The sequence below is a fragment of the Dasypus novemcinctus genome, chromosome 7, assembly GCF_030445035.2.
Source record: "Dasypus novemcinctus isolate mDasNov1 chromosome 7, mDasNov1.1.hap2, whole genome shotgun sequence".
NCBI lineage: Eukaryota > Metazoa > Chordata > Mammalia > Cingulata > Dasypodidae > Dasypus > Dasypus novemcinctus.
The window spans coordinates 123,883,818-123,902,531 of NC_080679.1; the positions used below are offsets into that span (position 1 = coordinate 123,883,818).

Here is an 18,714-nt window from a genome sequence, read left to right on the forward strand (position 1 = left end):
GGTCCGCGGGCCCTTCCTGCTGGCCTCCTGGGAGCCTCGCTGCACCAAGAGATGAGGTTTCCCCACTTGACTGGCGAGCGAAGGGAGGCTCAGAGAGCCCCAGTCACTTGTCCAGGATGCATTTGGAGCCTGGTCAACCAGGCGGTGAGACACCATTCTGACCGGCCACTGCTCTAGGCACCGGGCATGCGACAGGGAAAGAGAGACCCCGCTGTCCTGGAGCTCGTGGTGTTTTAGGGGGGAGGTGGAAAACCAAGGAAACCGGCAAACGGGAAGCCTTCAGCGGATGATAAAGGCAACGCAAAGGTAAAGGAGAGTAGCGCGCGTTGGGGGGGCTGCTTTGGGGAAGTCAAGGGGGGCCCCGAAGAGGTGACGGCCCTGCAAACATCCTGGGGAAGACCTGCCACGCAGAGAATGGAGAGCGCGAGGGCCCCGAGGCTGGGCAGAGCGTCCTGTCCAGGGCGGAGAGCGCGCTGCAGGGCTGGAGCGGAGGGGCCCAGGGGCGGAGCGGCAGGGAATGAGGACAGATCGCCCAGCTTCCCCGGCCTCGGGAAGGCATCTGAAGGGACGGAGGGAGGCGAGGGGGGAGGCAGGCAGGGAGGCCCAGCGGGAAGCCGTTACGCAGGCGTCCAGGCTGCAGGTGATGGGGCGGAGAGGGGCTGAAGCTGGCAGAGGATGGAGCGGATGAGGGAAGGGAGAGACGGAAGACTCGGCGTCCGTCTCTGTTTGCCAGGACTGCTAGGACAAACACCACACTGCAGGTTGGCTTAAAGGCCGGGATTTACTGTTGCACGGTTCTGGAGGCTCGAAGCCCCCGTCGAGGCTCAGCGGGCCATGCTTTCTCCGGGGGTGCCTAGGCTTCTGGTCCTGGCTTCCCACCATCCTTGGGGGTCCTCGGCTTGTACCTCTGCCTGTCACAAGGTGACGATCTGCTTCATTTTCTGGCTTCCACTGACTCTGACGTGTACTGACGGTGCAAATTTCTTTTGCCTAGGAGGCCTCCTGTCCTGTGGCTTAAGGCCCACTCTGATTCAATTTGTCCTCACGTAAATAGGATCTGGGAGATCCTATTTGCAAATGAGTCCTGTGGGTTCACACCCACAGAACTGCAGAGAAAGGCTTGAGCTTGTCTCAGTGGGGGACATGTATTTTTTTATTTATTTCAGGGGATATGATTCAGTCCCCAACAGGGCCTGAATTGGGGAAGCTGGGATGGTGCAGAAATGACGGAGAGGGAGATTTTACCCTAAAACCCCAGCACTTTTCCATTGGCAGGGACTTTGCCTTTTTCTTCTTTATCCCTCCATCTGTGGGTACAAAGGAGGTATTCAATCAACTCATTCGTTTGTTCAGCCAACATGTATTAAGCACCTACTATGTGCCAAGCCCTGTCCTGGCGCCAGGGACATACCAGTAAACGTGGCGAAGTTCTTGCCCTCTTGGAGCTTACACTATAGAGGGACAGTAGACACACCAATGTGTGTGTATGTGATGGTAGTGAGTATACGAAGAAAAACAAAGGGGGAAAGAATGAAGGGAGGTGGCTTCCCTGAGACAGTGATGTCTGAGCACAGCCTCAGAAGGGTGAGGTGGTGTCTCAGACATGAAAATCTTGAGGAAGAACATTTCAGGCAGTGGAAGCAGAAGTACCAAGGTCCAGAGGTAGGAGAGTGCTTGTTGACTGACTAATAGATACACTACTTGTTGATTGCCTGAAAGGTCATGTGCCACTGCTATTAGACTTGAATGCCCAGGCCTTTCTCATCAGACCAGAGATGAGGGTGATCTCAGGGGTGGGCAGAGGCCACCTCTTCCCTTTCTTTGTGCCCTTCCCCTCCTTCCCAACTCTGGGCTGGCCTGGCAGTACGGTGGGAAGGGCATGGAGATGGGGGTTGAGTCACAGTGCTCGGAGAAGAGGCAGGGACAGTCAGTAACAGTCTAGGATCTGCACTGTCCCCGAGCTGCCGCTCCGGCCCATGCTGCTTCTGGTTTGATACACGTGGGGCCCCACGCCACCTGCTGCCCCCACGGTGGCCCCTTTCTCTGGACATTCATGGGGCGGGGGGCATCATTTGCTTTTCTCTCTCTCTCACCAGGAGTTGGGGGCATGCTAAGGGAGTGTTGTGGACGCTGTCCCTCCCTGCTCTGCCCTAAGACTTGGGCACTGCGGAGGGAGCCAGGACCCTTGGGGATCCTAGAGGATGGCAGGGGCCTGTCCAGGGGACCAGCTCACGGGCTTGTAAGCCCCGCGCTCAGCACAAACCCCACCCAGTCCCCGGCCGCCTTATGACCACACCATGCTGGGAACTGGACAGTCACTTCCTCCTGCTTACTCCTCAATCCTTCCCCAAGTCTCTTGCTCACGACACTTGTTGCTCGAATTTCCCTGATTCAGGGCTTTTGATTCTTATTAACAAAGCTTTATTCCTCAGTCCTTTCTGCTTCCCCAAGTCTCTTGCTCACGACACTTGTTGCTCGAATTTCCCTGATTCAGGGCTTTTAGTTCTTAACAACAAAGCAAGGCGAGCAACACATCCCCCAAACTTGCCCGCCGGCAAGTGGACTCTCACGGAAGGCCCACCATGGGTGTGGATTTCCAGCACCACGATTCCTTCTAATTTTGATTCCAGGCACTCTCCTCAGGCTCAGCAAAGCATTCTTGGGCTCACCCCCCCAGGCCCAAGTGCCCTTTGCCATAGCTCAGTGCTTCTCAAAGCAGGGCCCCAGGGCAGCTGCAGCACCCGGTCAGAAATACACCTTTGGGGGCCCCACCCCAGATCCACTCAGCAGGTACTGTGGCCTGAGGCCGGGCAATCTCAGGGTGGGGGCTCAGGGTGGATTGGCTGAAGAGCCCTCTGGGCGCTTCTGGGGCAGAACTTGGATCTGGACCCGGGCTTCCAGTTAGGTGGTGGTCTGGCTCTCCAGTGACTGCGGGTGGGGGAGGCTGCGGGCAGGGCCCTCCAGGTCTCATTTGTCAACCCCGGAGGCTGAATTAGACTACGCTGAGATCCCTTAGGTAGTGACAGGAATCAGATGAAAAGCTAATTCACAGATGCACCGACCATTGCAACTTCCCCCCCTTTCTCCTGGGGGGAAAGAGACAAGTGCAGTTGCTTTAAGGTCCCTGGGGCGCTGCAGCAGAGCTGCCCGCCTGCCCAAATAATTCCATTTGCCCCGTTTGGGTAAGGAGAAAGCGGTCTGGCTTCGTCCTAAGCAGGAATCCCTCTCCCCACCCCCACCCCCGCACGTCCCCACTACCGAGGAAGACGTCCTAGCAGGAATCTGTGGCCCTGGAATAACCCCTGCACCCGCCCCCTTTGGGGTGGGACTTTCCGGTGCTGCCTCCTTGAAATTCCGATCCCGGCAAACAAACTCGGGCGCGTCTCAAAAAAAGTCGACGAACAATTAGCCCTGTTGGGGCTTATTTGCCTTTTTGATGGTCCCCTGAGGAGGCCAGGAAGAGCCGGTTTTCACTGGAGCAAGCAGGACTGCCACGACCTTTCGCAAAGAGGATCTCGCTTATTAACCCAAGCTCAGAGAGGTCAAACAAGTAGCTCAAGGGCACCCAGCGGGAGGTGAAGTCGGCCCCCGCCGAGCCTTTTCTCTTCTGACTCGGTCCCCCAAAGCTAGACTCCGCAGACTGGGGCTGGAACGCCACCCGCAGGCCTTCCGCGGTCGCCCCGCCGGCCCTCGAGGAATCCATGCACCCCGCGAAGGCGCGCTTCGGAGTTTGGGGCGGAGTCCGGTGGCCCCTCCCCCTCGTGCCCGATCCCGCGCTCTCGGGCAGGGGATCCCTCCCGCCGCGTCCCGCCCCCTCGTGCCCGCCCTCCGGCCGCCCGCTGCCGCGCCCCCCGGGGGCTCCTCTGGGCGGCGGGCGCTGAGTCAGCGTAAACCGAGCCGCGGAGGGCGGCGGCGGCCGGCGAGCCTGCCCCGGGGTCAATTGCTGCCTCGGCGTCCCCTCCTCCCCGCCCGCCCGCGGAGCTCTCACGCTCCGCCCCCCCCCCGAGAGGTCCGAGCCCTGGCACCAGCGGCCGCAGCCCAGCGGCCCGAGGGAGCCAGGCGGACGCCGGGCGCAGCATGACAGCCATCGCCGTGCAGGTAGCTCGCGGCCCCCGCCGCCCCCTACCCCCGAGCGGGCCGGGGGCTCTGTCCCCACCAGGGGTGGAGGGCTCGATGCAGAGCAGCCGCGACCCGGGGGCGGAGGGAGCGGAAAGCAACTTGGGGGCGCGCGCCCCCCTCCGCGGCTCCTGCGACGTGGTCTACTCCTCGCCTCTGCGCCCTGCCAGCCCCCCGAGACTCCCAGACTCCCCCTGGAAAAAGATTTTTAGGCCTTTCTTTGGGGTTCCGAAATCCCGGAGGGGTCCCTGCTGTTTAAGAAACGAGGTGCGTCCGGAGTGGAGAACGGAGAGAATCCACTTGCAAAGTGAGGCTTGCCTCATATAACGGAGAAGATGCCTCTCCTAGAAACTAGAACCTGGGTGGGGGTGGGGGCATGGAAAGACCATCTCCCCCAAACTCACTGGGGACACCTTAGGGGAAAGGTTTGGGTCCCGGAGCGGCGCCTCATCCCAGCCGGTTGGGGCGGCTGAGAAACCTGCACCCCCGAAGGTGTTTTTTTTTTTTCCTTCGAGATGGGCTGGCAAAGACCCTACACACTTCCTCCCCCCTCCCGCCTCCCCTCAGGCCTGCCGCTCTCCCCAGCCAAGCCTGTAGGTGGCGGCGCCGCTACCTGCGGGCGAGCTTCCTTCTGGCGTAGGCACCCCAGGAGCTTGGAACTCGCATCCCCACCTCCCGGACTCAGGCTGATCCTGTCACGCCTGTTTTATAAGTTCGGGGACAGGCTCAGGAGTTAAGGAACCTGCTCACCTCCGCCAGCTGGGCTGCATAATTAAGATTCGAACCCAGGACTTCTCTGCTCCAAAGCCCGATCTCCTTTCTTCCATTCCCTAGCAGGAGAAACCCCGCCCCCAGACCCCTTTTAGCCCAGACGAAGCCCTTGGGTGGGACGGGGAATGGCGGGGCGTGTCCTCTTTATTCTGTAGCATTCTCTTGAATTGCGACCCCGCATCCCCCGGACAGGTTCTGAGAGGAGCGGGACAGGCAGTGGTTGGAGGGTGGCATGGAAGAGGTCTGGTGGGGAGAGAGACTTGGAAACAAGGCTTTAGAAGAAGTACTGGGAGTTGTACTAAATTAGGAGGCGCAAGAGCTGTGGGCAGGATTGGCTGCAGCAGGGGCGGAGGAGGGCACTGTGCTGGGGTGTGCAGGGGGAGAGGGAGGGGGAGCCAGGTAAGGAGGCTTGGGTGGTCTTGCCTGGGGAGGGGGAGACAAGGTTGAGACCAGCTGCTCTACGCTGAGCTGGGGAAGGCCCCGAGGCTTCCCCCAGAAGTGCTGTGATTGCAAATTTTCACCACTGATCCTTACCGAGCACTAAATTACAAGCACTTCAGGTGAAAGAACTCATTCCCTCCCCACCGCAACCATAAGAGGTAGGTACTATCATCTTCCAAAAATCAGAAGGTCTGCTCAAGAGTGTGACCAGGGCACAGGCGTGGCAGGCAGGGCTGAGGGGAGCGCAGCAGGAGCCCCTTTAGGAGGCGGGGGAGGGAATTTCAGTCTAGCACTTTCTTGCTAATGATGATGAGGGCTGGGGCTGGGCAGAGTGGACAGTGAGGAGGTGACAAATAATGGGAGGAAAGGTGCCTGTTGGTTGAGGGAGCAGAGAAGGCCCTGGGTGGCCCAGTGGCCCAGGAGTGTCAGATGCTGCTGCGCTACAGGTCACTAGAAATCATTCCGAGTTAGCGAGGAAAAAGGGGAAGAAATGCTTGCTTATTTTTGGTGGAGGAAGTCCAGGCTCTTAGAGGTTTAAATACCTTCTCCAGGGCCACGTGGGACGGGGAGCGGCAGGCCAGGGGCAGGGCTGCCTCATTCCCTCTGTCTGCTGCCCCATCCCCTAACGTCACTGCCCGGCAGCCCTCCAGGAGGGGCAGGGCCCTCGGCCCCATGTTGGGTCTTACTGAAGAACCACAGGGGACCTGTGGGGGCTCAAAAAGAAGACGCCCACGTCTAGTGCTGCTCCTAATACTATTAATAGCTCCAGTGAACTGGACCCTGACCATGTCACATACATGTTTTGCCCTCAGGGGCTTTAGTCATGCACGAGTTTAGACCGACTCCTTTGGGGGGGCGGGGACTCTGATATGACATCAGCCGTCTACTCTTTCCAATGCCATTGTGATGTCCGAGGGCCCAGAGGTTAGAGTCCAGTCTGTCCCTGGGACAGGTGGGGCTGAGCAAGGGACAGGACATGCCTGTTTTTCAGACAGCATGGTTTCTAGGGTCAGAAGGTGTCTGGGTGCTGTGGCTTGGTGACTTTTGTTCTCTGCTTCTAGGGGGTTCCCAACCCAGAACCTCCTCCATCTCCTAACCTTGCCAGATGCCTTTGTACAGGGGTCCTAGCCCCATTTATAGAGCCAGAGAAGAAACCGGCCAAGGACAAACCTTAGGTAGTTTGTAGACTGGACACAGGTTTCTAAGTATGTTTTGGTTTGGATCTTAGTCCGAGAGCCTCTTTTTCCCTAATGAAATCCCTTGGGGACTGCTGGAGGCCTGTGTCTCTAGATAACAAGCAGCTATTGGGGGTGAAGTGAGGAGGGGGCTCAGAGCAGGCCTTTGCTCAGCCTCCCCTCCCACCCTGCTTCAGTGCCCGGAAAGTGCCCGGAAGCCTTTCTAGGAAGCAAGGAGATGCAGTTGGAGGACCCAGACTCCTAGCTGGGTGGCTCCTTTGAAAAAGAAAGTTGTATTGTGGTAACATATATACAACAGAAATTTTCCCATTTTTACTAATTCCATGTATACAATTCAGCGGTGTTAATTAAACTCATAGTGTTACACCACCATCACCACTTGCCATTACCCAAACTTTTCCGTCACCCCAAACCTCTGTACCCAGGAGTCTTCACAGGCTGGTTGCATCCCACCTCCTGCCCTTGCATAGTTGTCAGGGCAGCCGTCCCAGGCTTTGTTGAGATTTTGGTGAGTGATCTTCAGCAAGTCATCTGATTTCTGCTTGACTTCATTTCCCTCTTTATATATCCTCACCCCACCCCCACAGAATTTCCATCTCTACCAATCCCACAGGTTTGAGGATAAAATGGGATCCTCCTTAGGCAGAGGCACTGAAAGCCGGAAGAATCTTAAGTCCCTGGGGTTGGAGCTGGACTTGCTCCTGCTTGGGAGCAGGCTGTTTCGGCTAGGGGGCTGAGCACAGGGGTCTGGAGGAGAGCGGCTCTGCTCTCTGTCCCTCCTGGAGAGGTAGGGCCTGGATTTGCCTCGGTCAGCCTCCACCACAGCACAGGGTGCACCCCGCAGCCCCCATTTCTCCATTTCCTGATTTCCGAGCAGCGCCCAGAAGCCCGCATGAGCCGTCTACCTCCCAATCTGGGGTATAACCCCCTAGGCTGCTTCTATGGGAAGTTTAATTGACGGCTGGGTAGGAGACGCAGTTTAGAGGAAGTGACAGTGGATGCGAACCGTACCCTCTGTTTATCCCCCAGCCCTTCTGGGAATCTGTAGATGCCCCAGGCCAAGCACTGTACCCGGGCACCGCAGAGTCTTAAAACAGTCTGAGCGAGATAGGCCCTAAGATAATAAGTGACACACTGGGATCAGAAACGTGAAGGACACACAGAAAGGGGACCCTTTCTGGGTTGGGGGAGGGGCAGGAAAGCCTCAATGCAGGTGCTGAAGCCAAGACGTGAAGAATGGAGGAGAGCTTTCAGGTGGAGGTGGAGCGGCCAGTGTGTCTGAGGGAGGAAGTCCCAGACTTGGTCCCGGCACGGGAAGAGCTGCCGAGGCTGAGCGAGGCTGAGCGGAGCGACTGGGGGGAAAGTGAGCTGGGAGGTGACGCTGGAACGGAAGGCGGGGCCGGGCGCGCAGGGCTTGTGGGTGAAGAGTTGACTATTGGAAGTATGTGTCATTTCTTTGGCTTTCTGCGTTGGGGGATGGGAGCCTGCCTGGGTCGTGCCCAGGATGGAGACAGCGAGCCCAACTTGCCAGGAGTCAAAGGTTGTGGGGTGGTGCGCGCTTCCAAGTGCCGGGATCAGAGGTTGAGGGAAAGCACCCATGCCTTCCCCACCTTTGAGGAGCTGCTGTAACAGTTTGGCCAGCCAGCTCTGGGTGGAGTCCAGGCTGAGCAAGACTGAAGAGCTAGGTGCAATCATTCCCTTCAGACCAGAGAACCAGGTAACAACGCTGGGCGGGATAAGAAAAGTGTGGGGCTAGAGGGGGGGGGGGGTATGCCCTGGAGGCTTCCTGGTGGAGGTGGAGGGGCAGATCCCCTTGTCTTGGTAGCTTATCCTCTGGGCACTAACAGCCCTCGATATCCAGCCTGGCAGGTGTGCTTGTTTTGCATCAAAAGAAATCGAGGCAGGTTGCATGCTCAAGGTTGCTCAAAGTCACATGAGCCACCCGAGACTGGACTTTGGAATTCAGAACTGATTAGCATTTGCCAGCCAGTAGAATGTGGATTTCTTACCCATTATAAAGGATAAAAAGAATCAAAGGTCAGGGAACTCTGAGTGCCTGGTGAACAGACTGGGCAGTAAATGCTTACAGGTCTAGAATGGAGGACAGAGGACAGGCAGAATGGAGGGTCTCCCCCAAAGCAGGTGGGTCTGGGTGCTGTGTCTTGAAAAAACGTGGCTGTGGCGGGTGGGAAGGTACGACTACAATGGCCTCAGGGGTCTCCCCTGAAGGTTGGAGGGGTGCGGGCGGGCATTTCTCTCACCCAGCTGCCCCTGGCATGTCTTCCAGGCCCATAGGCTGCAGGCCCAGCGGAGGCCCCACAAGTCCTTCTTCGAGTCCCTTATCCGGACGCTGATCATCGTGTGTGCCGCGCTGGCCCTGGTCCTGTCCTCCATCTCCATCTGCGATGGCCACTGGCTCCTGGCCGGGGACCGCCTCTTCGGGCTGTGGCACTTCTGCACGGCAAACAGCCAGAGCGGGCCACGCTGCCTCCGGGACCTGAGCCAGGCGCACGTGCCCGGGCTGGCCGTGGGTGTGGGCCTGGCCCGCAGCCTGGGTGCCTTGGCCGTGGTGGCCGCCATCTTTGGCCTGGAGCTGCTCATGGTCTCCCAGGTGTGCGAAGAAGCCCACGCACGGCGCAAGTGGGCCCTGGGCTCCGTCCTGCTCCTCGTCTCCTTTGTCCTCTCCTCTGCGGGGCTCCTGAGTTTCGTGGCCCTCCTCAGGAGCCAGGTCACGCTCATTGGCTTCACCCTGATGTTCTGGTGCCAATTCACAGCTTCCTTCCTCTTCTTCCTGAATGCACTCAGTGGCCTTCACATCAACAGCATCACACAGCCCTGGGGCCAGCCACGGAAATTTTAGATCCCTCCTTGCCCGCCCAGAGGACATCAGCTTCTCCAAGAAAGTGTGATCAAGATAGGACTGCCCCTAAATCTGACCTCCTCTGGGGGTAGAGATGGGACAGTGACCTTGAAGCTACTGCCTCTTAGCCGTGAACCTTTGGGTGGTCTACCAGAAATATCCCAGAGGCCTTTGCAGCTGGTCCGCCAAGAGGCGGCCTCGAAGCCATCAGCGGCGCGGGCTCAGCCACTTTATTAGGATGTTGATTTTAGACCAAGAGAAATATTTTAAAACTCTTTTCTTGAATCCTCCTTCCCAGGGCTGGAACAGATTTGGAGGCAGCCAGGGTAATGAGTGTTCAGGACTTGCCTGTTTTATGGACTCTGTGCCTGTCTGTGAGGATGTGGGATTCCTGGGGGGGTCGCACAGTTGCTAAGAGTGGATCACGCTTCCAGCTAAGGATCTAGTCGATTTGGAGTCTAGGACTTTCTTCCACCAGCTCAAAAGGACTTTGTGCATATTTCCCTGCCCGCAGCTTTTTTTCAGGCAGAGCTCAGGTCTCTCAGAATTTCTTTGCACATAGGTTGTCAAGCCATTTGGCTTGATTTGACCCCTGCCCTTTGACCATCACCCCACAGTCTAGAACCCTGGCTGCCTTTATGGAGAACTCTGCCTTTAGGTGGTGGTCCTTTCTCTTTCGAGAACCGTTGTTGAGCAAGCCCTCCCAAGAGGTCCCCCCAACTTCTGGTATGCAGTCCTCCCTCAGGCGAGTGTGCGTGTCCATCTAGTTGCCAGGGTCAGACGGCCCCACGTGCCTTTTGGTCCTAGAACATAGCTCTCTTCAGAGAGCACGTATCTGGGCCTGCTGCGTGAAGGAGAATGGCCAGACCTGGGGTAATGATTAATAAACCATCCTGGGGGTGAGACGGGGTGAACGGGGGGAGGGCGGGAACCGGTGGAGATGTCCATCTTTGTCTGCAGGTCAACATTTTGGAGCATCAGACTGTGCCAGCCCCAGGTGGGGTTTTGCCATGGGCCCATTTCCTTCCACACTGACTCGCTGGTGGAGTGTGTCTTCTACCAGTTGCATTAAGTTTCTGGTCTCTGCCCTTCCCTTGTCACTGCAGATCGCCTTCCTGGACTGGGCTGAGTGCTGCTCCTCACTTCCATATCTTTTTTTTTTTTTTTTTTTTAACTTTTACTCCAAGATACACAGAGTGCTTGGAGATCACCTAAGAAATGTGTCTATGGACTAATCACTTCTGCAGGAAATAAGAGCTTGTCACGGCCTCCTACAAGCTTGGTTCCTTATCTCTGGAAAGTGGGACTCTGGCCTTTCCACTGTGAGAGCAGTCCATAGGTGCCCAGGGGTGGCCCCCTGTTTCCACAGTGGGGAGGGGAAGGGGGGGAACCAAGACCCACAGGGGGACAGCATTTGGCTAGGGTCCCCCAAAGCCAGGCCTGGAGCCAGGAGCCACACACTAGCAAGATGCTCTTTCCACACCAAGCGTAGGAGGTAGCTTGGCTTTTGTCCCGGTTGCTTTCCCCTGCGCTCTAATAGGTTTGTTTTGTGAAGAAGGTCAAGCCTTTAGCCCTCTTGCACTGTGATGGGGAGGGAGGTGCAGTGCTGACATTTAAGGGAATTGAGACTCAGATTCCCCGTGAGCAGAGGGGGGCAGGGTGAGCAACCCCCGTCTCCGCTGCCTGGGGTGGGATTTGAGCTCAGTGGAGCTGGGGAAAGTGGGGACACGGCCCTGGAGCACAGGGTTTGAAATAAAGGCCCCTGGACTGAACTCCTGCCACCTCTTTGCTGAGTGACTTGGGCAAGTCACAGGACCTTGGGGATGTTTCTCGTATGGAAAACAGGCTCGTGCTGGGTTTCTGGCTCTCCCTGTATCCAGGGGTGAGGACAATTGGAAGATGTGCAACCCCTGGGTGACTGTCACAGCAGTCAGGGTTACGAGGTGTCACAAACTGGGTGGCCTAAAACACATTTATTCTCCTGGCTCTGGAAGCCAGAAGTCTCAAGGGTGGTGCTGAAGCCTGGGGGGAGGAGGCCCCTCCCTGGCCTCTGTCTAGCCGCTGGTGCTGGCCTGTCCTGCTCTGTGTTCCCTGGCTTGTGGCTGCCTCCACCCAGGTCTCCCCTGGGTCCGTCTGGGTTCACCTCTTCCAGATTTCCTCCTTGTAAGGATCCCAGGCATAATGGACTTAGGGCCTGCCCTCCTCCAGTATGACTGCATCTTAACACCTGCCAAGATCTCATTTCCAAAGAGCTCGCCTTCTCAGATATCAGGGGCTGGGGTTTCAACATACTCCCCCCACCCCCCAGATGACTCCCTCATCTGTGTGCTTGTTTTTCTTGTTTTCTTTAGGAGACACCAGGGACCTAACCTGGGACCTCCCATGTAGGAGGTGGGCGTTCAGCTGCTTGAGCCACATTCACTCCCTGCTCGTGGTTAGTCTTTAGGAAGCACCATGAACCGAACCCAGGACCTTCCATGTGGGAGGTCGGCACTGAACTGCTTGAGCCACATCCACTTCTCTTAACCTTTCTGGGGGGACAAAATAGTTAACTAAAAGGGGTAGAGGGCTCCCCCAGCCCCCACGGGGATGGCATCAGGTGAATTTAGCCGTTGTCTTCCAGGCTCTAGTGTGAGGGCTACTGGAGGAATGAGAGGCAGTGAGGGACTCTTTGTTTCTCGTCTCCTGGGCTTCTAAGCTTGTTCCTAAAACTGGAGCAGTGGGATCAAGGAAGGGCCCTCCTCCAGCAGGGCGGGCTGGGAGACAGAGCCACAAGAGACAACAGACAAGTGCACGAGCATCTCATCCCGGCCAGCATTTATTTCCCAGGACCCCGAAGTGCTCTTCCCCGAGAGTATGACACGACGGACGGACGCGTCCCAGGCCTTCCACCGCCCCCCGGGGCTCCAGCCCCGCTGTGTCCCTGGTTTCCTCCATCCTCTAGTTCTGAGGAAGCACGGCTTGGAGGAGGGCGTTCTCAGCCACAGGAGGAGCATCCAGCCTGGCAGCCCTTGTCCTGGCCACTGCCTGTGGGAGGCCCGACTCCAGCCTCGGATGACACTGGCCCGGGGGGGGCCCACGGGCCTCCTCTGAGGGGCTGGCCTTGGTGCTGTGGGTGAGGCCGCTGGGGCCACTGCTGAAGGAGCCGAGGGCCACGGAGTGCCGTGGGGGCTCACGGAGGTGCCACTGCCGCCACGTCTTCTGAAGCTCCAGCTGCACCTGTCCCCAGAGGCCAGCCATCAGCCAGTGAGATGGGCAGCCCTGTGCCCAGGGCCCACTCCTGCCTGGGCACCTCCTCCCTGCCAGCCATGCCCTCCCCTCCTGCAAGCCACGGACTCACCCACCACTTCCAAAACCCAGATCCCGTAGACACGGAGGGCCAACTCTGCCCTGGCACCTTCACCTGGGATCTCATTATATGGTTGGTTTCACAAACTCCAGAACTCCAAGGACCAAACCACCATGGAAGGGGAAGCCCGGGTGCTCCTTCTCACAAAGCCTCCCGGCTCAGAACTCACCAGGGAGTCCAGGAATTGCTCTTTGGAAACGGGTGGCAGCAAATCTGAAGCCTTTTGAGGCTCGATTTGGGGGCAAATCGCCGCCGGCCTGCAGTACTGCATTTAACCCATGCTGTCGCCTAGTTTCCCTGAGCCAGGAAGCTCGCGTGTGCTGGCCTGGAGTAAGTGCAGCCCCCCAAGGAGCCAAACCCACTTCGAGGTCTCTGAAGACCCAGTTATAGACATTTCGCCAGGTCGCTCTCTCTACAGGTGGGACTCTGAGGCCAGAGAAGGACAGTGATCAAGACCCATCCGGCAAGCAGCCGAGCCTAAGCAGGGACCTGGGGTTCTGCTCGGGATGCCTGCAGGACCCTCCTGCCTTTCCTGCACTGGCCCAAGGAGAAGGATCCCTGGGGGGCCTTGTAGATGCATTGCCAGTCCGTTCCTACAGAATCTATTTGTGCTGCATCAGCATCTAGGGGTAGGGCCCAGTGGTCTGCCTTAGCCCACCCCGCCCCCTCCATTCTGTTGCTCCCATCAAGTGAGCTCAGAATCCTAAGGCCCAAGCCAGGAGGCCCACAGCTCCCTCCTGGTCCCCCCTTCCCCCCATTCCCTGCCATCATCTGAACGGGCACTGGTAGGGAGCTTTCCCGGGCACGGAGCCAGCCAAGGCCACTCACCTCGCCATTGAGGAAGCAGTAGAGGACAGCCACCACCAGGCCCTGCCGGAGGGGCAGAGGGGTTAGCAGGTGCACGGGCCTCGCCGGGGCTCAGTCCTGGCTGCTGACACCTGAGCTCGGCCCTCCTCTTTACCGTGTTCTTGGATCACCAGCTCCTGGCTCCTGCCCTCCAGGAGATGCTCTGGATCTCTCCCGCCCTCTCCCATAATGGCTTTCACCTCAGGGAGGGTTGGGGCTACTCCTGCTGCCCCCACAGTGCCCTGGCTGGGACTGAATCATCCCACAGATGATGGCCATCATCGTAGATGGCGAGCTCCTCGTGGGCCAGGGTCCCTTTCACCTGTCGCCTGAGTATCTAGTCGAGGGCTGCACACACACGTCAGCACGGCAGGGCAGGGCACGGGGCCGGGCAGCTCGGTGAGTAAGTGGGTACATCTGCCCCAGCGGGACCTGTGAGACCATGGGCCTCTGTGGGCTCATGTTTCAAGATAAACCGGAAATGTTTAAACCTGGACAACTCATTGAAGCAGGAACCCAGAATCCAGTCTGCAGCATGCGGCTCCCAGCAGCGGGGTGTGACCTGTGTTTAAGGCCCTCACGTTTGGTGGGTAGGGTGGGGATGGGTGTTCTTTTGGGGTCTCCACGGCCACCTGTGCCGTCTATTCCCTGGCTTGGTGTGGGCCGAGCCTATCAGGAGCTTCCTGGGTGTTGGGAGCTCCTGTTTTCCCCAGGATGCTGGTGTGGAGCTCTGCTAGCGGAGGAGGCCGGTCTGGGATGCCTGATCCTGTGCCCAAGAGGCCTGCCAAGAGCCGTGAGCCATAGCTGTGTCTGCAGGATGCTCGCTCTGCCTTCCCTCCCTTCCAGGCTTCCCCGGCTGGTGAGACCCCTCCCCACACAGAGGCCCGGATGCCACAGCTCTGACCTTGGGTGGCCAACCCCGCCTCCCTAGACCCCCCAGGCCTGCCCTCAGTTAGTACTCCATTGGAAAGGAACCCCCGAGGAGGGATGACCCAGCCACTCTCCTGTGGGCTTAATATGAAAGACTGCTCGGGAGTAATGGCATTTTAACAGGCATCAGTGCCCAGCCTGGAAGGTTTTGCTTTACAATTTCAGACATCAACAACTGCTCCATAGAATGGGGACTCTTGGTGGTGGGGGGCTGTGCAGGCAGGCCTGCTTCCTGTACTGCACAGGGCAAGGGCTTCCAAACTTGGCTGCATTTTAGAATCACCTGTTACTGTTATTCTGCTATAGATTTAACGTGATTCCAGCAATGGAAGAACTCCTATCATTGATGTGGAGGCTCTGAGGGGAGGGAGAGGGAAAAACAGGTGTAACGTGGGAGCATTTTCGGGACTTGGGAATTGTCCAGAATGACAATGCAATGACAGATACAGGCCATTATATATTTTGTCATAACTTACAAAGGTGTGGGAGAGAGTGTAAACTACAATGTAAACTATAATCCACGCTTCATGGCAATGCTCCAAAATGTGTTCAGCAATTTTGTAATCAATGTACCACACTAATGAAAGATGTTATTAATGTGGGAAAACGTGGGAAGGGTAGACAGCAGGGCATATGGGAATCCCTGTATTTTTTATGTAACATTTATGCAATCTAAGTATCTTTTTTTAAAAGTATACACACACACACATATAAAGAGAATCACCTGGCAGCTTCTGAAGATCCTGATCTGGGTGGCAGTCTACACCCCAAGTTGGGTGTCTGTCAGGCAACAGAAGCTTCAAAGATCCCCAGGTGGTTCCATGGGGCACCCACATTTGGGAATGGCTGTCAGTAGCCATAAACCCCCATTTAAAGGCTGGCTCTGAAATAACACAGACCTGGATCTGGAGCCTAGCCTGGCCGCTTGGTAACCGTGGCCTGAGGCTGCTGCCCGTCTCACTGGGTCCAGAGTGGCCTGGGCGCCCCTGTCCTGGGATCCAGGGGCATTACATTTTTACTGTGTTAGGGAAGGGCAAGAGCCCAGGTGGAGGGAAAGTCAGCTTTTCCCCATGTGTACAGAGGGCAGGCCTCACACAGGCCAGCGAATGAGTGTTTGAAGACTTTTAATGATAGGGAGACATTTGGGCTTGATAGAGGATTACACAGAACAAGCAGGATACAAAACTACACACCCTGACTCCAATTAGAGGCATGTGTGTTTGGATGTGTCTGCGTCTTTGTGGGTAGAAAAGAGACTAGATGCAAATACACTAGCGTTTTAACAAAGGTTATTTCTCGATTGTCAGAAAATGTTTTTCTTTTTACTTTTCCTTTTTTTCCAAATTTCCTATAGGAAGCAAGTATTGTTTATACAATCAGAAAAAGCCACGAAACTGCAGTGTTGAGAAGTATATGAGCGTGACGATGGTATTACACTTCTGTGTGCTCCTTTTTAAGCCTGTCTTCTAGAATTCCAGGCTCTAACATGTACTAAGTATTTACAGCTGAAATAATATGATGTCTGGGATTTGCTTAAAAGAATGGAGGGTGGACAGAGGGAGAGAGATGAAACAAGATAGACTGTAAATGGATAGTTGTTAAAGGTAAGTGAGGAGATATGGGGGTTTCTTATACTATTCTCTTTACTTCCCTTTATGGTAAGAAATTTTCCCTAATTCAAACCATGAAAAAAGACTCTTTCAGGACACACTTCTAAAGATCCATTTTCTCCAGAAACATTTCTATGGGAGCATTAGGGAAATTGCTATTGGTTTTCTCTTGACAAGTCATGACGCGAAGCTGAGTGGCCTTTGCCTTGGGCAGTCCACAGCCCCAGCCACCAGCCCCAGCTTCGGGGGTCAGGAAGTCCCACCTTCCACCCATATGGGCCTCGACTCCCCCACCAGCTAAATGGGCCTAATAACCCACTGTGACCCTCCCCTGGGACCGTGGCTGAGTGGTGTGCCCCACAGCTCCCTGGTGGACATACAAGGTTGGGGACTGCCCGAAGGGCTGGGCTCTCTGGAGGCCTGGGGTGCTGGCAGGGGCTATGGAAGGGCTCAGCACCCCTGGAGAGGCCTGTCTCTTGGGGAGGGGGTGGGTGTGGAGGTGTGGGCTAGGGCCGCACCCGACTCCGTTCATGGACGGGGTCACAGCGATGCATCTTCCCTGGCACCCGCCCGTGACTGACAGGTGGCCCCAGGCTGTGAGGTCCCGACAGAACTGCAGGGGGGGAGGCTCTGAGCCCGACCCTGACGCGGGGGCCTCCCCTGGGAGGAGAGCTCTGCAGGCTGCTGCTGCGTCTACCGAGGGAAGGCTGTTGAGGGCGACTGGCTTCTCAGGAGAACCCAGGGGAGCTGTTTCTTTCAGGCCTGTAAGTCCATAGTCACCGGGTTCCTCCTGGGAACGAGTTTTTTCTCATCTTACGGACACTGTAAATCTTGAAACTGATTGTGTTTCTGTCTTTGATTTGGCTGCTGGGAAGTTCAAAACCGAACTGATGACCCACCTTTATAGGACTGATTCTGCGTATGAACTCAATGCTGTTTTGTTCTTTTTCCCTTGAACCCTCTTCTATTTTTTTTTCCCTCTCCTGAAAGCTACAGCATATTGCTTCTGGTAGGAGATAGCCACAAGTGAAGAAACATTTATGGTTGTGAAGTTTGGGCTTCATGTTACTACCAGAGAAGGTCTCTTCTTGTCCAAACATGTTTACTTAAACCTTAAAATATCTTGTTGAATTAGTAGGAAGGTGATTGCCCTATTTTATTTCTTCTTTTAAAATTTAGTTTTTGTGTTAGACAAGTTGTATATCCGCATGGTTTTTAAGAGTCGATTGATTCTTGTTACAAAAACAGCAGCCTCCTGACACTGCCCGCCCCATTTCCTGTTCCTCAGAAACTCTCTTAACTGATTCTGAATAATATGCTGATGTCGCTACTTCTGGATTTTTCAGTTTGGGGCATTTTCTATGGACTTCCCACTATGAAGATAAGGATGTTGCCTTCTTTCAAACACCCGTCCACCCCCACTGCGCATCCGCTCGCCTGCCCACCAAACCCTTTGATGGCCAGGGGTCGGTGTTCACATTATTTTGACTACGGATAAGCTACTGAGAGCCACGCAAGAAAGTGTACTTGATTTTTCTCCATTCTTTTCCCTGGAGTCGGCCTCGCTTGGTCTCTCGGTCCTTAGTGTTTTGCTTGGTGCTTTCCCCCACCCCCCCTGACCGGTGGGACACCGGGTCCTTCTCTTCCTTCCCCCCTGCCCCTCCTCCTCCTGGGTCTCCACCCAAAGAAGCCTCCACCTTCCCAAATGGCACCTCTGGACTCTTGCAGAACTCGGAATTGCCGTCTCTGCGGCCTCCGTTTCTCTCGAGGGGGAGAGAAAACTCCCCAGGTTAAAATCACAGTCCTGAAGCTTACCTGGAATGAACCAAGGGCCAGTTCAAAAAACAGCTGGATCTCCATGGCGTCCTCCGGCGAGAAGGCAAAGACAATGTAGTGGATGCCAAAGAGCGGGATCAGCAGGAGGGTGGACTTCGCCAGCCGCCTGGGGACACAGCATCGTGCTGCGGTCTCCTGCCGTGCCTGGAGCCCTCCCCTCTCCCGGCCCACTCCCCTCTCGGGGGCGTCCGGCTCACCCCCCACGACCTTGAGTCTGACCGCTTGAAGCTCTGCAGCAGTGGCCCCCAAACTTTACAACAATTTTTAGTTTGGAAATTTTCCAGCCCCAACGTACCCATCACCCAGATGTAACATTTACCAACTCATGGCCAATCCCCAACTTTTCTGAGTAAAAAATATGTGGCTGTGTGCTCCCCGAAGTAACTTCATTTATTTATCAATGATATATGCACGTGTTACTGCCATTCTGTCTCCCGTATTATTAGCAAAGCTAGCTTTCTTATGTGTTAGATAACAAATATCTATAAAGAGATGTTCTTTTGGCTTCCCAGATTAGGGTTGCAGAATTTAGCAAATAAAAATACAGGAGCACCCAGAGAAATTAGAATTGGTAACTTCTACTAAACCATGGATAATTTCTTAGTATAGGCAGTGTAAGGACTAAACAAATTCCTTGTTGTTTATCAGAAATTCAGATTTAACTAGGCATCCTCTATTATCTGGCAACTCTATCCCAGATCACAGGCCCCACCCTCCTTTGGAGAACACTGCTGTGTAAACAACCTGGGACTGTGTCAC

The 18,714-nt window shown here is 55.9% G+C and overlaps 2 protein-coding genes across 3 annotated transcripts in view; one reads left to right on the forward strand and one right to left on the reverse strand.

Moving 5' to 3' along the window:
* Positions 1-3,767: 3,767 nt before the first annotated feature.
* On the forward strand, positions 3,768-18,335 carry TMEM37 (transmembrane protein 37). Its single transcript, XM_058301117.1, has 2 exons — positions 3,768-4,098; positions 8,812-18,335. Exons 1-2 carry the CDS (start codon positions 4,078-4,080, stop codon positions 9,382-9,384), a joined length of 594 nt encoding a protein of 197 aa, XP_058157100.1. The 5' UTR covers positions 3,768-4,077; the 3' UTR covers positions 9,385-18,335.
* Positions 12,175-18,714, reverse strand: part of SCTR (secretin receptor) — a 75,222-nt gene continuing 68,682 nt past the window's right edge. For both annotated transcript variants that reach the window (XM_058301116.2, XM_058301115.2), the window contains exons 11-13: positions 17,935-18,061; positions 13,562-13,603; positions 12,175-12,603 (exon numbers count right to left, since the gene is read on the reverse strand). In XM_058301116.2, coding sequence (XP_058157099.1) covers positions 12,325-12,603; positions 13,562-13,603; positions 17,935-18,061 — 448 coding nt within the window. In that variant the 3' untranslated portion in view covers positions 12,175-12,324. The remainder of the gene's footprint in view (positions 12,604-13,561; positions 13,604-17,934; positions 18,062-18,714) is intronic.

Bases quoted from the DNA above. Each gene is read 5' to 3' on its own strand.
- TMEM37 (XM_058301117.1), top strand. From the start codon at position 4,078: ATGACAGCCATCGCCGTGCAG. The intron at 4,099-8,811 runs GTAGCTCGCGGC...CATGTCTTCCAG, and splicing joins TGACAGCCATCGCCGTGCAG to GCCCATAGGCTGCAGGCCCA.